Below are 20,347 nucleotides of genomic sequence, written 5' to 3'. Positions count from 1 at the left end.
AGCAAGGGTCATTGGATAGCAAAGAATGAGCCTCAACTCCTCTGAAAGAGAAGAGTGGGAACAAATGGTTTGCCTGGCGTTTTCCCTCTTCCCTATCTCAGGAGCGTGGAAGCCACATTATAGCACCCCAAACTATTGCCACAACTGGAGGTATGGTTTAGTATTACTCCACACAATGCATTTATCTCAGTAAGCCTCCATTTTGGAAGAGACCTCTCCTTTTAGAATTTAATGCAAAGTAGTGGATATGCACCAAACCAAATTTGATTATGAATCTAGCAAAGCTGGAAAATTGTATTGGTCAATTCAGTAACAGAACTAATTCAGGCCAACTGGAACACTAGGCTGATAAATGATTCATACCACTGCATTACCATCACCTCCATTCTCTAGCTGTTCAAACCACTTGTAAAACAGAGCACTATTATTGACAGTAAATCCTGCATCTGTTCAACAATGCACTGTCTTCAGCTAGTACATTTAAATTCAACCACAGAATCCGCTATGCTTTAACAAGCGAAGAGCACTGAGAAAATACAGTAGGAAGACAGTGAATGCTTTAAGTATTAAAATAAATAGCCCACTAGACTCAGACACACAGGTTCTGCTGAGCAACTCATTGCCGACAGCACTTTTAAAGTTGCATTGTTTGATTTGTGTACTTAGTTTCCCCAGAAGCCAAGAAAGATCTCAGCCCACATTGCTGTGGTTGACTGTCAGCAATTCCTATGGCATGTTGCTGCATTCTAGGTGGCCTCGCGATGCATGGTATTCAATAGGTCTCTGACCCACTTTCATGGGGTCTTATAAAAACTACACACAGAGGTGCAGATGAATTAGAAGCTGAAATGATGAAACAGCTCAACTTATCTCCTTCAATTAATTATTTCATATTGCAAGAAATGGTTGTAAAAGGGGGAAAATATTGACGATTCGGTCACAAGCCACAAGAAAATGCAAAAAGGAATTTCACTTATAATTTTTTTATTTTGTATTTAGGCAAAATTCAACTACTCACAATGAATATAAAAAGGCCATAAAACCCCTTCAGAGTTATTAAAACCCTAACATAGTACTTCATAAAAAGGTTTTCCACCCTGGGAAAAAAGGTCACTTTACAAAACAAATCACTGCACAAATACAGAAAATGCTTTAAAAAAGTATTTTGTATTACTATGTACAAATAATTACATCACTTTAACAAACTGCACAAAAAACCTGTCAACACAACACAGAAGCTGCATGTACCACAAGCACCTTTTCATACTGAATATATATCAACTATACGAACAAATTAGGACAAACCATCTATGGTGTACAACCACAAACCAGACATCAACAAGTAAAAACAAGTGACAGTTTAACCAGCTTGTATTACGAGTCAAGTGCTGGAGGTGCACGCAAATGGATAGATTATTGAACATGTCACGTATGCTCAGTAATATGCACCTTTTATAAAAATGCAAACGTGTCTATTTAAGCAACAAAACCAGTGTGGAAACAAATTCTATTAATCATTCGGTCTTGACCATCACCACTGCTCAAGTACATTTAAGGAGGCTTTTGCTATTCTGAAAGATAACATTGTTTAGATCCCTTATGGATATCCTGTGTTTAAATAAGTCAAAGTAAAAACAAGTCATTTCATCAGACCAATCTAATGCAAATATCTTAAATCTCACTTTGTTCAAAACAGTTAATTTTTTTTAAATAAATGGGTATGTAAACAAGCCAAATTCATGGTCCTACCATGTTACCGTGCAACGTACACAGTAATTTTCTCTTCCATACAGATATCAATTTAATTGTGTGTTTCAGGGAGGTTACATATGGGCTTAAACTGCTAAGCAGGGAATAAGGCATCAAGATTATCAAGTTACAAAGCCATGCAACCATGAAAGAAACTGCATTAAAGTGAGTAAACGTAAAGGCTAAATTAAAAGTAAGCCAAGTGTATGTGTAGCAAATGATTCACTTTGAAAACTTTTTCTGAACCTACAAGAGTTTGAGTGCATTCATTTTTTAATTGAATAGCCCAAGTCAAAGTTCAGTGTAGACCACTACTAATTTTAGTGATTAAGGACAATTAAAAAACTTGTCATTTATAAACCAAAATACAACTAATTATAGTCAACCCAAATATGCTCACTTTTCTTGGTTTCCCTTTATGTTCTCTACCGCTGGCTAATACCCTATCTTGAATTATAGTCCACAACTGATAGCTCGTGTTCCAGCTGTTATATACCTTGCTGACCACCTCTCCTTTTGCTCTCCTGTACCTCTCCACAAAACCTACCTGAACTAAAAATGGCAAGGTACAAGATGAAATTATGCATCAGGTTGATTCAACTAATGGGATAAGTCAAGACTCAGCAAGATATAGGTTCATACCCAGGATTATCGATCCCATTTTCTACTAGGCAGTGCTGGCGGGGAAGGGAAAGAAATGGAAGTCAATGATGCAGGAAAATAAAAATGATTTGGTATGCTCTAGAAGAGAGCTGATCTAATATTTATGTAAAGATAAAAATGAACCTATTTAAGATTCTGGTCAATATTTCTCTACTACATATGCCAATTCTTTCCATTTCCCTTCTGAACTCAATCTTTTTTGTTCATTTTTGTAAGATGATTTGTATGAAATAGGAAGCCATTGGTCAAAAAATCTTTTCGAATATCTTTATGAAGAAGTGCTCACAGGCATTTATTTGGAAAGAAAAAGATAATGAAAAATGGAGAATATAAAAGGATAAAGTGATTTAAAGAGGTTAAAAGAGCATTTGATGTGCTTTTAAAATCAGAAAATGGGATGGATATTTTGTTTCTTTTCCTCCCAAAGATCCCCACTACTACTACTACCACCAATAACAACTCACAATCAGCCTAGGAGAAGCGAACCAGACAAAGCAAGTCAGTTTTTTGGTCTAGAAATTAATGAGTACTCCCATAAACATGAAGTAATCCATTCAGCAACATTGCTGATAAATACCACTAACTTTAAGTGATAATGACAAACAACTTTGCAACATCTCTTGGTCAGAAAGCAAGTGCTTAACTATCAGGGTTACAAGAATTAATTGGATTTAGAAATTTACAATTCAAGCTGAGCAGAATCAGAGGTTGATTTAAACAAAACATGTCACACACAAAGTCAGAAGAGTAAGAATTGAGTATTTCTCAAAAACTAGTTTCAAATCTCGTAACTCAAGGAGGTAAGATTACAAACTTAGCAGGGCTTGTGAAAGGAAAATAATCCATGTGCAATGACTGTATTTGTGGTAATTCCAAGCTCACCTTTATAGAACACTACTAGATGCAATTTCTCTGTTGAAAAAAAATCCTTGCAGAAGCAGACTGTTGAGACTATATAGGAGCACAAGATTCAGTTAATTTGGAAACAGAATAAATCTGTAGATTTACATTGACAGAAAGCCAGCATACAGTAACCAGGGTTTGCAATAATGAAGGGAAAGGATTTCAGACAGAAACTTAACAAAAAAGGCAGTGGAGGGAAGTGTTATTTGTTTAAGTTAGTGCTATATTGTCTTGGATGGAGCTTTCGCTATCTGTAAATTGCACCTCATTAGTTTGCTGTAGCCAATGGTAACTCACAGGCATATTTTTCTTGCCCTTATACTTGCACCTGTGATCAGGGACAATATACATGTAAGAACAAAACACAGTGGCAGTCTTCAAAAAAAAACACTGCAACTTCCGACAGCATTTAAAAGCAAGATTTGGGATTATGTATCCTTCTCGGGCATCCAAACTGAAATCAAGACCACACCTGAGCATTACCTGAACGAGCTAACCATTAATTTTGAAATGTTCAGACGTGCATTCTAGAAGACCAGACACAGCAATCATTTGCTATTTATTTCCTCCATTCCTGTACATTTATTAGGTTACTACCTAGTGCAGGTTCAGTAGAGTAGCAGGTATCAAATCAGTTTTTGAAAAAAGTTGTTAGTGTTTAATATATTAGAATTAAACGGGAGAAGGGAGAAAAAAAGCTTATACTTTACAATACAAATTCAAAAAAGTAGAATTTAAAACACAATGCAACAGACTTTGCTCTTTTAATTAACTATGCTAGGATTCCTTTTGATCATCGGTGCAAATTTCTCAAAATGTGCTCCTTATTACAGCATATTTAAAATTATAACCTCAAAACCTAACAATTGTCTGCAGTAATAGAACTCATGTTTTGTATTGATTGGAAAACAAAATTAGTTTACGGGATTAAATGATTGCTACAGCTTACTAATTATGGGGCAGTGTGAGTGGTCTGATGATTAGTGATTGTGGAGTTAAGTACAAAACTATGACGGAGAAAAGCAGATAAAACGAGGCAAGAGGCGGCATCTAAAGTCCTCATAACGACTACTGAAACTATCAAATGAGCAAAGTGATGCTTATGCAAAGCAAAGAGGCAAAAGAAAAGGCTATGCCACAAGCAACTTTGCATCAAATATGACCAAATTTGTAGTATTTTTCTCACCCTCCAGTGTACAACACTTAAAAGCAATTTTTCCAGAGGAAGGAGACTTCCACATCAACCAACTTTTTAAAAAAATTAAAAATCGCAAGGCAAAAAAAAAGTTTGCTTTGCAAATTTGGTTGAGCAATGATCACAGGGTTGTACATTAATCCAATCCTGTAACAGACTGGGTGCACAGCATATCATGTATCGTTGCTTAATACCAACAAATTCCTTCTTGCTTTTATATACAAGGTTACATATTTCTGAAAACCACCCAACAACCAGACAGCATACTAAGTGGTTTTAAATAAACATAACATTTTTGGCTTTAAGCAGGATTCAAGTTAAACTTTTCCATTTAGGTTAATCTTGGCCTCTAGTTTCCAACGACGAAGAATATTAGCCAAAGCGTGGAACCGAAAGGCACACCTCCCCTTAAAAACGAAATGATGGTCTGACCATTTACTCTTCTACTTTGATTGTCTAGGAGTACAGACGGCTCCCTGTATTTAGGCCACATAACCAATCCGTGGACCACCCACGTCATTGCCTCCGCACAATGCATCCTGCTTATGTAAGCTTGTTCAAGCCGTGGCAGTTTTTTTCAGAACAAATCTCACCCAGTTTTAGATTGTGCTTTACTTTTCTCAATTCAGACATGTTGAATCCCAAAAGCACAGATGGTTTGTACTTCATCGCTTTCAAGCACAGACTTTGTTTTTTGCCGAACACAAGAGCGACGTCACTCTTCCACAGCCACAAGATTGAAGATAACATCTCAATCTCTTTATTGCTAGGGTACGGTTGCTTGTGAAAGTAGTCGAGTAGGAACAGCTTCCTTTCTTCATAGGAACGATCCTCAAAGTCTTTTGGAACCAGCGCCAAGACAGTAGATGGGTCCAGTAATGCTGAAGAGTGGGAAGCATTTGCAGTGTCATTCAGTGCCGCAGAGACGACTTGATAACTGCTTGCTATTACATCAGCCTTCATTCGTTTAGGAGGAGGCAACGCCAAATCTTTTCTATCCCCATTTGAAAGCAGTTCAGTCTTGGCATTTTCTGGAAACTCACGCTTTGACTGAATAACACTTTTTGGCAGAATGTTACTTTGCTGTTTATTAAGGCCTCTACAATGTAACAGATGGAGAGATATCGTTGAAGTCGTCATGCTATCTGTGTACACACCAAGACAATGAATACACTTGAAAGCTGGTATTTTCAGCAGTGGGTGAATCATGGATGCTACATGGTGACTTTCTTGCAAGTGCTTTTCATATTTTGAGTTTGAAAAGTCTTTTGAACAAAAGGGACATTTTGAGTCATGGGGCTCTTCGGTTACAGAATGTATCACGTTAATTTCTTCTTCCTTTTGTCTGCACACCTCAATTACTAAAGGTGCATGAGGAGAAGACATTTTGTTTGGAATAAGTGTCAAGTGAATATCATTAGGACCCATTTTAGCTTCTGGCAATTTAATAGTTAAGTTAAAACTGCCACCATTTATTTGGTTGGAAATTGAAACTCCATCTTTAACATTTTCAACAGCTTCAAATCTCAGCCCAGCATGCAAGGACTTCACATGTTCTGAAAATTTTGCTAGGTCGTGAAAAGTCAAAGAGCAGAACAAACATGTCAGGCCATGCATTAGTAAGTGGGAAATGAGTACATTTTTATCCACGTAGCTTCTACAGAAAAGACACTTACTTATGTGAGCACGCACTCTCTGCAAGTAAGTAGCACAGGCCACAATCTTCTCAGGTTTGTCAGAAGGTTCCTCAAATTTATGTGCTGTTGCAACATGATTATCATAAGCACTCAGTGGCAGCAAAGCACTGCACACTGAGCAACTCTTCCACTGTTGAGCTTTGGTACTTTGTGCAGTCAAATCTACAGCAACTGCAGGCACTGGTGCACTTTGCTTTTGCCCCACTGCTGCAGATGCAACTGAAATTACAGCAGAGGATCCTTTCATTTGTTGTTGAGATACAGAAGTAACTATATTCGTTTGGGCAATATTAAGTGGCACTTGTGTTGTAGAAATCACCCCAGGTTTGTTCCCCGTTATACCACCTGGAGAAACAGGCAAAGAAAACTGAACTGGAGTTAGAGTGTATGCAGGTACACCATTGACATGTTTGCTGCTCTGGATTAAATGTCTCACAGTCTGTGAGCTGGCTGATAAGACATTTCCTGGAATACTGGTTCTTGCTGTGTGTTCCATGGTCAATCCTTGTGACATCAAAAACGCCTGAGGAAGGACTGAACCTACTGCTTGGATTGTAAGGTTATTCTGGCCTACCTGAAAAGTAGCAGGCACAAGGTTAACATGTGCTGGTTTTGGAGCACCTCCTGGACCAGTTGTGGGTACAGCTACTGGAATGACATTGTTTTGTAAAGGGAAAGCATTCATATTTGGCCTTAATGATCCCAAAGTTACTGGTTTAATATTGTGAGGAAGTGCCAATACATTAACAGCTTGTTGCACAGGTGCTGTTACAGGTGATCTCACACAGGAAGTTGCTGATCCAGGTGGTTTGATATTGGCTGTTGATACAGTTGGTTTCACACATGAAAGCACTGGTCCAATTGGTCTAACATTGGGTGCCGATACAGTCGGCTTCACACAAGAAACCACAGGCCCAGTTAGTCTGGCATTAGGTGATGATACTTTTGATCTCATACTGGGAGGCACTGGCAGAGAAGCCTTGCTTACCTGAGGCTTAGGAGCAATGTGTAGCCTAGGTCTCAGCTCCGTTACATGTCCAACTGTAGCTTTTACCGGACCTTCTACTTCCTTATGTCTATCCAGAATGTGATATAGTAAGGCATCATAGGTGACCATTTTCATTTGGCATCCTTTACAAAAATACTTATATACAGAAAGTACTACCTGTTCCTCTACCTGACCAATGTAGGTATTTACTAAATTGCTAAAGTGTGATAGAAAAACATGTTTCTTTATGGCATACAACGATACATCTTTGTATGAACAGACTCTGCAAAAATAAACCGGCTGGACCAGGTTTGACATTTTGCCCTGAAAGACCTTGGGTTGCATTTGCCTCATTTGATCTGTATTTACATGGTTAGCATTGCTGTGCACTTTCCGAGAATCAGAATGGAATATTTTGACATGTTTCTTCATATTCTTGTGATGACACACAAATGTGCAATTAGGACAGCTAACCATCATTTCCATATCCATTTCATCCTCATGGGAACATCGCATGTGACTCTTGTAAGCAGAAATAAATTTTGTCGAAAAATCACACAGGCTGCAGCAATATGGTTTTGCTCGGTAGGCCTGCAAACAAAAAAAATGCATTAGAAATGAAAGACTTGCATTTATATAGCGCCTTTCACGACCTCAGAACGTCACAAAATGCTTTACAGCCAATTAAGTACTTTTGAAGTGCAGTCACTGTTGTAATGTAGGAAATGCGGCAGCCAATTTGCACGCAGCAAGGTCCCATAAACAATGAAATAGATGATCAGATCATCTGTTTTTAGGTGTTAGTTGAGGGATAATTATTTGCTAGGACACCGGAAGAACTCCCCTGTTCTTCGAATAGCGCCATGGGATCTTTTACATCCACCTGAGAGGGCAGACTTGGTCTAACATCTCATCCAAAAGACGGCACCTCTGATAATGCAGCACTCCCTCAGCACCATAAAGCGCAGGAAAACCCCAGAAGTGCACTGTTTTCGGATCTCAATTAGAGTTGGGGTGGGGTGGGGGTGGGGGGAAGCCTGGTCTCATCCCTTCACTAATGATCACTATCCAGCAAGAAGTGCTGGAAGTGGATGTTAAAAAAAAGTCACATCAGGATGGAGCTTCGGTACTGAATATCCTATGACCATCAAGGCTCACAAATGAATAACGGCGCTTGGCAGGAGCTGACTGGCACCCATGAAACTATAACCCAAAACAAGGAGTCTTTACAAGGAGGGGAGAGAAGTAAATTGCCAAGAAAAATAATTTTTGAAACCCCCCCCAAATTCAAAATTATCTAACAACTTGCAGCCAAAAAGAAAGCAGAGGAAATTGCTTAGTGATACTATTTCAATGAGATCTTCTACCATGGAATCTCTTATTTGTATTTCTCTATCCAAATGTTAGATCCAAGCTAACATTCTTGAACAGTGACTTTCTTCTGCAGCTTCCAGAAGACTCACTTTCTACCCCACAAGATCTTCAAAAGTTGCTTTCACTGAAAGGTTTAAGCTGCATATTTAAATAGAATTAAGAAACCACATATTGTACATTTATTTTTTGAGCTCACTTAATATGACGTGGTATCAATCAAGAGGATAAACTTTGATGACTGACTCAAGACTTACTAAACTTCTCCCAAGCCCCAGTAAACAACGTGCAACTTTTTCTGCGTTACAGGCACGATATAACACGAAAGTTGTATTATATTAGGAAAGTCAATCCATGGGTTTGTCAAGCGCATTAATTATACCTCAAGCAAATACTCAGATTACCTTTGACTTTTTGCTTGGTTGCCATATTGAAAAGTCTGCCCATGATGTGTTCTTCATGTAGTATGCCCCTGGATGATGACTTTTAAATTCCTGCAAGCATACCAACATTTTTACTTGTAGCGCATTGCCGTTTTCACAAAAAAAAATGGCTGCAGTTAAGTGTTCCAAAAGGTAATAAACATCATGCAAGAAGGGTCTATTTCAATCTAGAGTATATATATATCAAGGAGCAGACTAGTTAAGAAAACTCAAAATGGATCTCAGCATACAGCAAGCAAACGTTATCTGTTAACTTGTACTGTTTGTCAAAACACAGTTTTCCAATTCTACAGAAAAATAAGCAGTCAGTACACAGGCACAGCAAATGCCAGGGGACTTCAGGAGATGGACACACTCAGCAATAGAAAAAAGTGGAAATTCCACCCCACTTCACCAGCCAAGTTATTTGTTGATCAGTTTGACACTCCTCCCTGAAGCTTAAAATATTAGCACTTTACCAGCTTTGGAAGACTAAAGCATACATTTTACTGTGTGAAGTCAATATTAGCAATTGAGCACTTGTATGTACATATATAACTTACTCAAACATCAAAGACAAAAAGGATGCCTAGACAAACATTTACATCTATGTCACGGAAGCACTGAGGCACAGTCCACGAAAATAGAAAGGCCAGAGGTCAGTTCTCTGATATTCGCACCAGTTAGGACTACAGCAAGGGCTGAAAATACCTGAAAAGTGGTTTGTCTATTTCAATGCAATCTATTGAAGTACCACTCACTAGCAGTCCTGGAATTATTCATACTGGAACCATGCCAGTGTCTTAGGGCAAGACACAAAATCAAATTTCTTTTGATTTACAACATCCTCCATTTTATTTTTGCACAATTCACTTCAACATTGCAAACTTACTTCACGGCTGTTTGACGAGACAATTACTTTTTTTCTTTTATTAGTTTCTACCAGTACACCTTGCCACTTACCTCCAATAATTCTTTACAGTATTCCAGGCCAATATCAGACAGGATCCTCTTCACCTTCTTTCTGGATTTCCTGATGGTATCCAGCTTGGTAACAGGAAGCTGATACATTTTTACTGTTTCTGAACAAACAAAGGAAATCAGGTCAAGGTAAAAATATTTAAACAATTATATTAATCTATACAGGGAATCAGGGCTGCTTGGCACACTGAGTTAGAACTATATAATTCTCACTTCTGAGACGTGGGTCCCAATCCAGCCTGGTTAACAGGGTGAAAGCACACCTGCAGATAATTGCAATGGCCTAAATGAATTCGCTCTTGGTTTAATTATTAATAGGTGCAAGGGTACAGCACAAATTTGCAACAGTGGGTAATTTCATTCAGAATACTGGTGTTGGAAATTTTTTTTAAAATCACACCAGTACAGTACAGTACTCTTCAGGTTGGGTTTAAGGTACGTTGTTGTGCCAGTGACAAATACTCTAACTGTCCATGCACCAAGTTTGGGAGCACTCTATACAGAAAACGAATACCAGAAGTGTTTCATTCACCAGCACTGACATCCTTCACAGTGATGAGCACAAAGTTAAAGAACTTACTAGTGCATCCCCCTAGGCATTCTACACATTGTCCGATATTGTGTCTTTATGTGGCTGTTTCTCTCTATCTCCCTTCTTCTATGTGTGTGGGGCTCCCTCTCTTCCTAGCTGGTCTTTTCACTTCCATAACTTGTTCTTTTCCTATGGTTGTGGCATGGGGGGGGGGGGCGGCGGAAAAGACGGCAGCTGGCACGGCACCAAGGGCTACAAGCTGTATTTTGCAGTGGGGGTTGAGGGAGAAAATGTGGCCTGCCCGCCTCAGCAGCTCCCTTCCCTCCATCCTCTCACTTGCCACAAATCCCCTAAACCTTATCCTTTCCACTGCTTAACCCCTATATGCTCCCCTCCCCCTTACTCTTGTCAATCATCTGTCCATTAACTCTCCATGCACTTACACGCCACTTGTTCTGCCCAAGGCAGGTAGTGAGGGGCCAGAGACCTCCTCACCCTATTTTCCTCCTCCACTCCCTCTTCTTCCCCAACTATCCATGTGACCAGATGAGATAGGAGCAGGAGTAGGCCATTCGGCCCCTCGAGCCTGCTCCGCCATTTAATGAGATCATGGCTGATCTGATTTTTACCTCAACTCCACTTTCCCGCCTTTTCCCCATATCCTTCGACTCCCTTCTGATCAAAAATTTGTCTAACTCAGCCTTGAATGTATTCAATGACTCAGCCTGCACAGCTTTTTGGGGTAAAGAATTCCAAAGATTCACGACCCTCTGGGAGAAGAAATTCCTCTTTATTTCCGTCTTAAACGGGCGACCCCTTATTCTGAGACTATGCCCCCTAGTTTTAGATTCCCCCATGAGGGGTAACATCCTCTCAGCATCTACCCGATCGAGTCCCCTCAGAATTTTGCATGTTTCAATAAGATTTCCTCTCATTCTTCTAAACTCCAATGAGTATAGACCCAACCTGTTCAATCTTTCCTCATAAGACAACCCTTCCATACCTGGAATTAACCTAGTGAACCTTCTCTGAACTGCCTCCAATGCAAGTATGTCCTTCCTTAAATAAGGGCACCAGAACTGTACGCAGTATTCCAGGTGTGGTCTCACCAGCACCCTGTACAGTTGTAGCATGATTCCCTGCTTTTATACTCCATCCCCCTAGAAATAAAGGACAATATTCCGTTTGCCTTCTGGATTACCTGCTGCACCTGTATGTTGACTTTTTGTGTTTCATGTACGAGGGCACTCAGATCCCTCTGTACTGCTGCATTTTGTAGTATTTCTCCATTCAAATAATATTTGAATTTTAAAAATGACCCTTTTATCCCGACTCTTTGTTTTCTGTTAGTTAGCCAATCCTCTATCCATGGCAGTATATTACCCCAAACACCATGAGCTCTTATCTCGTGCAGTAATCTTTTATGTGGCACCTTATCGGATGCCTTTTGGAAATCCAAATATACTGCATCCATTGGTTCCCCTTTATCCACCCTGCCCATTATTGGTCGGAGTGACCACTGCACAGTCCTCGTGGAGACAAAGTCCCGTCTTCGCACCGAGGACACCATCCAACGTGTTGGGTGGCACTAACACCGTGCTAAATGGGATTGATTCAGAACAGATCTAGCAGCTCAAAACTGGGCATCCATGAGGCGTTGTGGGCCATCAGCAGCAGCAGAATTGTATTCCAGCACAATCTGTAACCTCATGGCCTGGCATATTCCTCACTCTACCATTACCAACAAGCCAGGGGATCAACCCTGGTTCAATGAGGAGTGCAGAAGAGCATGCCAGGAGCAGCACCAGGCGTACCTAAAAATGAGGTGCCAACCTGGTGAAGCTACAACTCAGGACTACATGCATGCTAAACGGTGGAAGCAACATGCTATAGACAGAGCTAAGTGATTCCACAACCAACGGATCAGATCAAAGCTCTGCAGTCCTGCCACATCCAGTCGTGAATGGTGGTGGACAATTAAACAACTAAAGGGAGGAGGAGGCTCTGCAAACATCCCCATCCTCAATGATGGCGGAGTCCAGCACATGAGTGCAAAAGACAAGGCTGAAGCGTTTGCAACCATCTTCAGCCAGAAGTGCCGAGTGAATGATTCATCTCTGCCTCCTCCCGATATCCCCACCATCACAGAAGCCAGTCTTCAGCCAATTCGATTCACTCCACGTGATATCAAGAAACGGGTGAGTGCACTGGATACAGCAAAGGCAATGGGTCCCGACAACATCCCAGCTGTAGTGCTGAAGACTTGTGCTCCAGAACTAGCTGAGCCTCTAGCCAAGCTGCAGTACAGCCCCCTAATGCTTTCAAAATTTAAAGGAACTCAATTAGGATAAGAAAATATAGAATACAGAAAACACAAAAAACTATGTGTAATCAGTAATGATTTTTTCTCCTCACTCATGGGCATGCATATGTAAAAAAATTAAATACTTAATATATACTTTATTTTAATAAAGCTATTGAAAGTTGACTTTTAGATTTTAATCAAATAATTTTGAAAGACAATCGAGCAGAAACTGCTAGAAGGTACAGAAAAATATTCCAGCAGTTCAGCTGATTAAATGGTATTGATGCATCCTGGGAAATTGCTCATGCTCAGACCACACAATCGACATTCAGCTTAGAGTCACAGGTTTGGGCAAAAATATCAAGTCAAAGTAATGGCAAGAAAGGCTGAGGCTTTCAAATAAAAACTTAATGAAGGCATTAAAATAATTCAATAGATAAATTCAATCATATTATTGTGAAATATGTAATTTATTGAGTTTTTGTTTGAAACCTTATTTTGGACATTAGAAATTTCAGTTACTGAGGAAAAAAGGAATTTTTTTTAAAAGTGTTATTCAATTGGTTCATCAACAAGCCATTGGCAGTGAAAGCTAACATAGGAAAATTGATTAGGAAATAAGGACATAGGAATTTATAATGGGAAAATGTGACAAGAGTTTGCAGACAGGAAATGCACACAGAAGCAAGATTTTTAAATAAAATATTGATCCCAGTGATCCCCTGCACCCTCCAAAAATTAGTATCATTGCTAGTTGAGCATATTTAAGGTCAAACACCATCAAAGGGATCTGAAACCTTTCAAGGTTTATACTCAATTAGGGTTTTTAAAAAAAAATCAATCTAACAGAAAATCAAAATCAAACTGCAAGGTGCTGAAAGTCTGCTCATCTAAAGACAGTTTCATTATACAAGTTATTTTCGCAATTTTAGAATTCAATCATCTTAATCAAAGAATTTCACTATCAGCATTTTCTCCCTTTTCACCTCTCTGCTGATGTCAATTCCTTGTTGAGTTATGGCTCCAATGATGTCAGGCACCATCCAATAACTCCCCAAATGGCTATTAGTCACGTGTCAGCCTTGACTGCGACTACTGGAAGTCTACTTAATGTTGGGGGGGAAACCACACCTGAGCCTGACCTTATCCTCACCTGACTTCTACACATTAACATTTTCAACAGGGGTTATTGGATAGCAAATAGGAGTGCGAACTCTTGCTGGGCCATCAGGGGGAAGGGAGTCAGTATTACTTTATTATTAAAAAATAAAGTTAAAAAGAGATGACTGAAATGATTGTTGTGTGGCAGCATAGTGCATTGAAGCACCAATAGGACACCATATTAGTAGAGGGCAATCCCTCACACCGATGAGTGCCTGATCTGAGCTGTTATAAGAAGGAGGTGGTCAGAATCTCAGATAGGAGCACGTTGCTCTCAATCCCAGGACAAGTATCATTGCAGTGCCTGGTGAGAAAATATAGGTATTTTATATCTTCTCAAAAATTCCCCAAAAGTATGCTTTGATGTAAACTGCCCTCCAAGTCTTTGTTGATTTTTTAAAAAAGTAATGATGATTAAGAGCAATTGCTGATGCGATCTTCACCACAAAGGATTTGGATTTAAGAGTACAAGGGACACCTCGTACTTATCCGCCAGCTTATCTAGAGGCAACAAAAAACCCTTATCTAGGGTAAAAATTCCCCAAATATTTTGCTGCATCCATGTACACTACATTGCTCGCTGAAATTTACTCAAGGCTTGCAAACATACAGATTCAAATAGAATTTTACACATCAATATGAACTTTAACCATGGGGGTCATTTTAACCTAACCCACCAGTGGGAAATTAAACGGGATCGGATCGGCTGCCCATTTTACACACCACCCGATTTTACTATCCATTGAAGCCAATGGAAAGTAAAATTAAACGGGTAGCCGATCCGATCCTGTCATTTTCCCGCCGAGCGGATAAGGTTAAAATTATCCCCAGACGCTGTCACTCACTGCAACAGGAACTTACCTAGCAACTAGAGGGAATCTGGTTACTGCAAAGCAAATATTTTGCATGTATCCAAATACGCTGCAAGTATGAAAATATAAGAACTTACTTTCTTTATAATCCTGCTTTAGAGCTGTAAAAATAATTCCCCAATTTTCCTAATTGTAATCACCTGTGACTCACGCAATATTCTATAGTCATAATGTTATAGGCTCCCAGACTTTAATGTAATTGTAGTTCCAGTATTAAATTTTGCACAGTCATGCAAAGATGAATACAGGTTATACATAATATAGATTAAATTAAAGCCATAGTCACTTATAACACCACCCTCTTCAAAAAACCCAGCCATGACCCCTCTGTCCTTGCAAACCTTTATACTAACAAAAAAGTGTTAATAATTAGAAGCATGAAGTGAGAAAAGACCGCTTAATCCACTGAGGTAACTGCTTCTACAGATAATCTACTCTTCGATCAGCCCAACGCTACCCATGTTAATCGCCCATGGGAAAGTGCTGCATAAATACTCCTTAAATCCCAAATGGTACTAAAGCAAAACTGCAGAATACATTTGTCGTTAAATGGTAGCTCCATCATCATCTTCTGAATCCCTGGTGCTCTGAATTCTATTTTAGAATGTGAATTGCTGCTGGAAACATTGTTCTTGTCTCAGTTACTCCACATGTTTCTTACACAGTGACTGATTAAAGAGGAAATCCACTGAAAGCTCAGTCTGATTCTTTCAAGATTAGTGTGAAAAATACAGGTATTGGTCAGACATTAATCCAGAAATAGATCATTCCAAAACTGCTCAACTGGTATCCATCAAAATTGAATTTCATTTTGATTCAATTAAGCTATAATGAATACAAGGGATTACTTAAGACAGAGGATGACATGTTAGGGACACCCAACATGGCTTCCAAAAAAAGGTCATTTCTTCCAAATTTAATTGTATTTTTTTTGAAGAGGTCACCAAGATGTTGGATGAGGGAAGCCCAGTAGATATTGTTTATTTAGACTTCCAAAAAGCTTTGACAAGGTACCACACAAGAGGCTTCTGTACAAGATCGAAGCCTCCGGTATTAATGGACTGAGAACTGACTGGAAGGCCGTAGAAAGAATGTAGTTATTGATGGATTTGGATCTGTTTGGAGACCAGTCACCAATGGTGTCCTGCAGGGATCAGTCTTTACTACTTTTTTTATTATTGCAGATGATACTAAGATTTGAGTGTGTGTCAGAACTGTAGACGATGCTCGACTGCTTCAGACGGATCTTGATGCGTTGAGGAATTGGGCTTGTGACTGGCAAATGATGTTTTGACTTGGAACAGTGCAGTGTTATGCATGTGGCAGGGTGAATTCTGAACATACATACACCCTTCAGGGAAAAGCATTATAGGAGGTGGAGAAGGAAAGTGATCTGGGTGTTTTAGTGCACAGATCTCTAAAGGTTCATTAGCTATCGCTTCACAGCATTGCTCGAGTGAATAGGGTGTTGGGGTGTATTTATAAGACAACTGATTATAAGACAAAACATTATTTTGTCCTTGTAGAAGACCTTGGTCAGGCCTCAGTTAGAATACGGTGTCCAGTTTTGCTCTCCTCACAGTGGGTGATGTTGAGGCTTCGGAAAGAGTGCAGAAGAGGGCCATTAGATTAATTCCCAGTTTGAAGCATTTTAGTTATCAAGATAAGCTAGAAGATTTAGGATTCTATTCTTTAGAGAAGCGTAGACTTGGGAGTGATCTGATTGAGATTCATAAGATGACGAAGGGAATAGATGGTGTTCGAGTTAAGATTGTTTTCATTTAAATAGGTTAGGGAGGACAAGAGGTCACAATTTACACAAGGCCAGATCTAGGTTAGATGTCAGGATGTGGTTCTTTTCCCCCCCAACAGAATAGCGGACCTCTGGCACAGGCTGCTGGCTCACGCCGATTCGCTGAATTCCTTCAAGCGAGAGGTGGACCTGTTTCTGGCTGAGGCAGAGATCACCTCAAAGCAATAGAGACGCAGCTTGAAGTACTTGCGCCTTGCAGTGCTGCCTATACGTACTGTGCAGCAGTGCCTACATGAGTAGTTTTGTTTGAATTTGTAAAAAAGAATCCTACCTGATTTTCCATCCCTCATTCAGACAGTAGTTGAGACTGAAATACTACTGAGGGAAAGCCAATATGCAAAAAGTGAGTCAAAAAGTAGAATTTGATTGCAGGTCTCAAGTTGGAAGTTGAATGCTAAAGTATCATAACTAAGCCGATCATTAAGATACTTTGACAGCAAAGAGTCAGAATGACCTACACACTGAATAAACAGATCTTGATTTGTATTGATGTGCTAATTTTAAAAAGTTGCAAGAGGAATTGCACCACTGTCACTGCACACATTTTGAACACTGACCAATGGGGTGGGCAGCAGGAGAAAGGCTTATTTGCACCCAACTGCACCTTGTTTTCCAGCAACGTTTGGTAGAGTAATAGATTGGTCATGTCACTGGACACTAGAGGTCATTAATTCTCTATGTGTTGGCTTAGCAACAGGTTACTCTAGACAAGTTTTTTTCCTGCTATGATGCACTGCATTCCTTTGGATAGCTGATACTATTTGAAAGTTAGGCCAGGGGTCTCTATGAACATGTCAGTAGTTGCAGAGGGCCCCCAAGAAAGGATAAATAGTTGCAGGTGGTCTCCCTAGGTCATGGGCCTAACTACAAACATTTGAAAACCACTGGACTAGGTAAATGGAGAACAAGGCTGGTGTACAATACCTAGGCTTTTAAAAAAAAGTTAGTGATCACCCATGGAGTTGCTTGAAGGTTTTTTTTAATATAATGTATATATTTATTGTATTATATGCAATGTACCATGTTATTCTATTGCATACTTTCCTGTATGACATATCTCAATTGTAAGAAATTGGTGCACCCTTCCAATCCATGACCCTGGTAATATTACCCTGTGCATAGTTCTAGTCTCCATACTACAATAAAGGCATTGGAGTAGGTGCAAAAAAGATTTACAAGGATGATACCAGAACTGAGGTGTTATAATTATCAGGAAAGACTGAACAGGCTAAGCATCTTTTCTCTAGAAAAGACTGAGGGAGTGACCTGCTGGAAGTCTTTAAGATAATGAAGGGGTTTGATAGGGTAGGCGTAGAGAAGATGTTTCCATTTGTGGGGGAATCCAAAATATAGGGGCCATAAATAAAAGATAGTCACTAACAAATCCAAAAATAAATTCAGGAGAAACTTCTTTACCCAGAGAGTGGTTGGAATCTGGAACTTGCTACCACATGGGATTGTTGTGGTGAATAGCACTGATACATTTAAGAGGCAGCTAGATAAATATATGAGGGAGAAAAGAATAGGTTATGCTGACAGGGTTGGATGAAGTAGGGTGAGGGGAGGAGCAGAGACCTGTCGGGCCGAATGGCCTGTTTCTGTGCTTATGTAATTCTATGTAACAGGTTTTACATCCAATGGCTAAAGACATCAATTGAAGCTGCCGTGACGTCATTGCCTTTGTGATGTAATTTATTGTCACGTGATTACAACGAGCCAATAAACTTCAGCGCGCCCACTGACAGATGAGATTTTCCAATCACCTTGTTTCCACAAACCAATCAGACCACTCAGAAACCAGCGAGCTACCGTTACCACGGAAACAGTCACGTGGTTGCCATGGACCCACCCCTCCCCCACGTGGTTTGCCTTCACTGGCATTTGCTAAGAGCCCCGTCACACACAATGAAAACAGTTGATCAGATGGTTCGCTGGAGCCAGTAAGACTGGAAAGGGATGAGGATAAATTAAACTGGATTTAGAAATTATACTGATCTTAAAAAAAACTTTTAGGTACATAATGCTCCTTAAGCAGTTATGGTTGCCTATACTCGTGATCTTGGCTATAAGTTAATACAGGATTCAATGAATGTTTTCCCATCCAGATTGCTACTTTATGATTAATCCATTGGGGAGTAAAAAAAAATCAGCATGGCACTTGGAACCAATCTGGTTCAATCTTGACTAGCGCTGTGTTTCATAGGATATTTAAGGCGTGTTCACACTGTTGACTATTACCTATCCGCCAATACAAATGATTCAAAAACCTCGATCAAACAAATAAGTTAGTCTTCTGTCGCGTGGAACATATAACACTACAAGTATTCTTGCTGTATACAATGTTTTATCAATAGTGTACATATAAATCCAAGTTCTCCCGTATTCCTACTACAGTGCTTTACAGTATATTGCTTATGAATGCAAGAAATGAGTACACCAAATCAACTCCAATGATTGCAATAAATCAAATACATGGCAGAAAAACACGCGAACTCCTAAAAGATACTTAAAAGTGAACGTATATTTTTTTCCACATTTTATTAAATGTGATTGCATGCAATTAATTTATATTTTGCCTGCGATTTCGCAAAAATCTACATCGCAAAAAAAGTGTCCCAAATATCATATAGAAAAAGTACATATTGAATTTACTTTTTCTTTAAAAAGTGTTCGATACAATCTTCAGATACTTATTAATGTTGGGATCCTCCTCCCACAGCTGCAGTTCATGCCGGTAGTTTGGCTTGCGAGGGAAAAAAAAAATCTTTCCCCAGCCTCTCAGGTTGTCATCCAACGGTTTACCAAGTTGAACGCGTTAAGAAAAAAAAACACACACACACAAGCGCTGCAGGGAGGAGCGGGCGCGCCCCAGGTGCCGCCGCCGCCGTCGTCCCTCCCGCCTCACGCACAGGTACCAGGGCAGCAGGCGAGGCGGGGCAGCCGCCGGGATGCACTGACTCGCTCACCTGTTGGCCGATGCTTATTTACATGCATGCAACGGGTATGCAATGCAGAGAGCAAAAAAAAAACACAGCTCAGTTCACACGCAGCTGAGCTGAAGTGTCCAGTTTAGTCAATTCGTACCAAAGTTGCAGCTGGGGGAACGGGAGGTGACCCTTGTGAGTTTGGGGAGGGAGGGAGGAGGAGGAGGAGGAGGAGGGAGTGATACCGAACGGCCCCGCAACTACAGCCCCCCTCACTACCAGGCAGGGCTGAGAGAGGGAGCTAGATACCCCGCCCCTTTCACTCAAAACGCTGCGCGCCAATTCCCTCACTCGACTAACCTTAGCCCGGTTTTCGAACTTTCAGCTGTTCGCTGTCACGCGGCCAAATGCTCAATGAGAAATTCTAATGTCTTATCTTTTATCACAAATTCACTTCAGAACCGTAACGTTCTTCACAAAATGGCGCTCGATTCCACCCGGAAGTGACGTATTACATAATTTGCATACCTATGAATTGACCAATAGGAATAGAGAGTCGTATGCATACATTAAAACAAGCATCAAACAATTTGCTGAAATTTAATTCAAGAAAATTACTGCAGAATAAACCACTCTCCACAAATATTGCAATTTGTCAATTTAAGATGGGTAATAGGGCCCAAAATTTAAATTCTCGCGAGAATTGTGGGCATACGTCATAATGACGTATATTAGAGGGGCGTTGCATGATGACAGCAGTCAATAACCACG

The 20,347-nt window shown here is 40.0% G+C and overlaps 1 protein-coding gene across 1 annotated transcript; it reads right to left on the bottom strand.

The window, feature by feature from the left end:
- Positions 1-975: 975 nt before the first annotated feature.
- On the bottom strand, positions 976-20,063 carry LOC137336642 (activity-dependent neuroprotector homeobox protein 2-like). Its single transcript, XM_068001675.1, has 4 exons — positions 19,937-20,063; positions 9,952-10,070; positions 8,971-9,060; positions 976-7,786 (listed from the first exon to the last, which is right to left on the bottom strand). The coding sequence occupies exons 2-4, from the start codon at positions 10,057-10,059 to the stop codon at positions 5,054-5,056; spliced, it is 2,931 nt and encodes a 976-aa protein (XP_067857776.1). The 5' UTR covers positions 10,060-10,070; positions 19,937-20,063; the 3' UTR covers positions 976-5,053.
- Between the last annotated feature and the right edge of the window lie 284 nt (positions 20,064-20,347).

Source organism: Heptranchias perlo, chromosome 2, assembly GCF_035084215.1.
Source record: "Heptranchias perlo isolate sHepPer1 chromosome 2, sHepPer1.hap1, whole genome shotgun sequence".
NCBI classification, from domain to species: domain Eukaryota; kingdom Metazoa; phylum Chordata; class Chondrichthyes; order Hexanchiformes; family Hexanchidae; genus Heptranchias; species Heptranchias perlo.
This window is presented reverse-complemented; position numbering and strand designations above follow the sequence as displayed.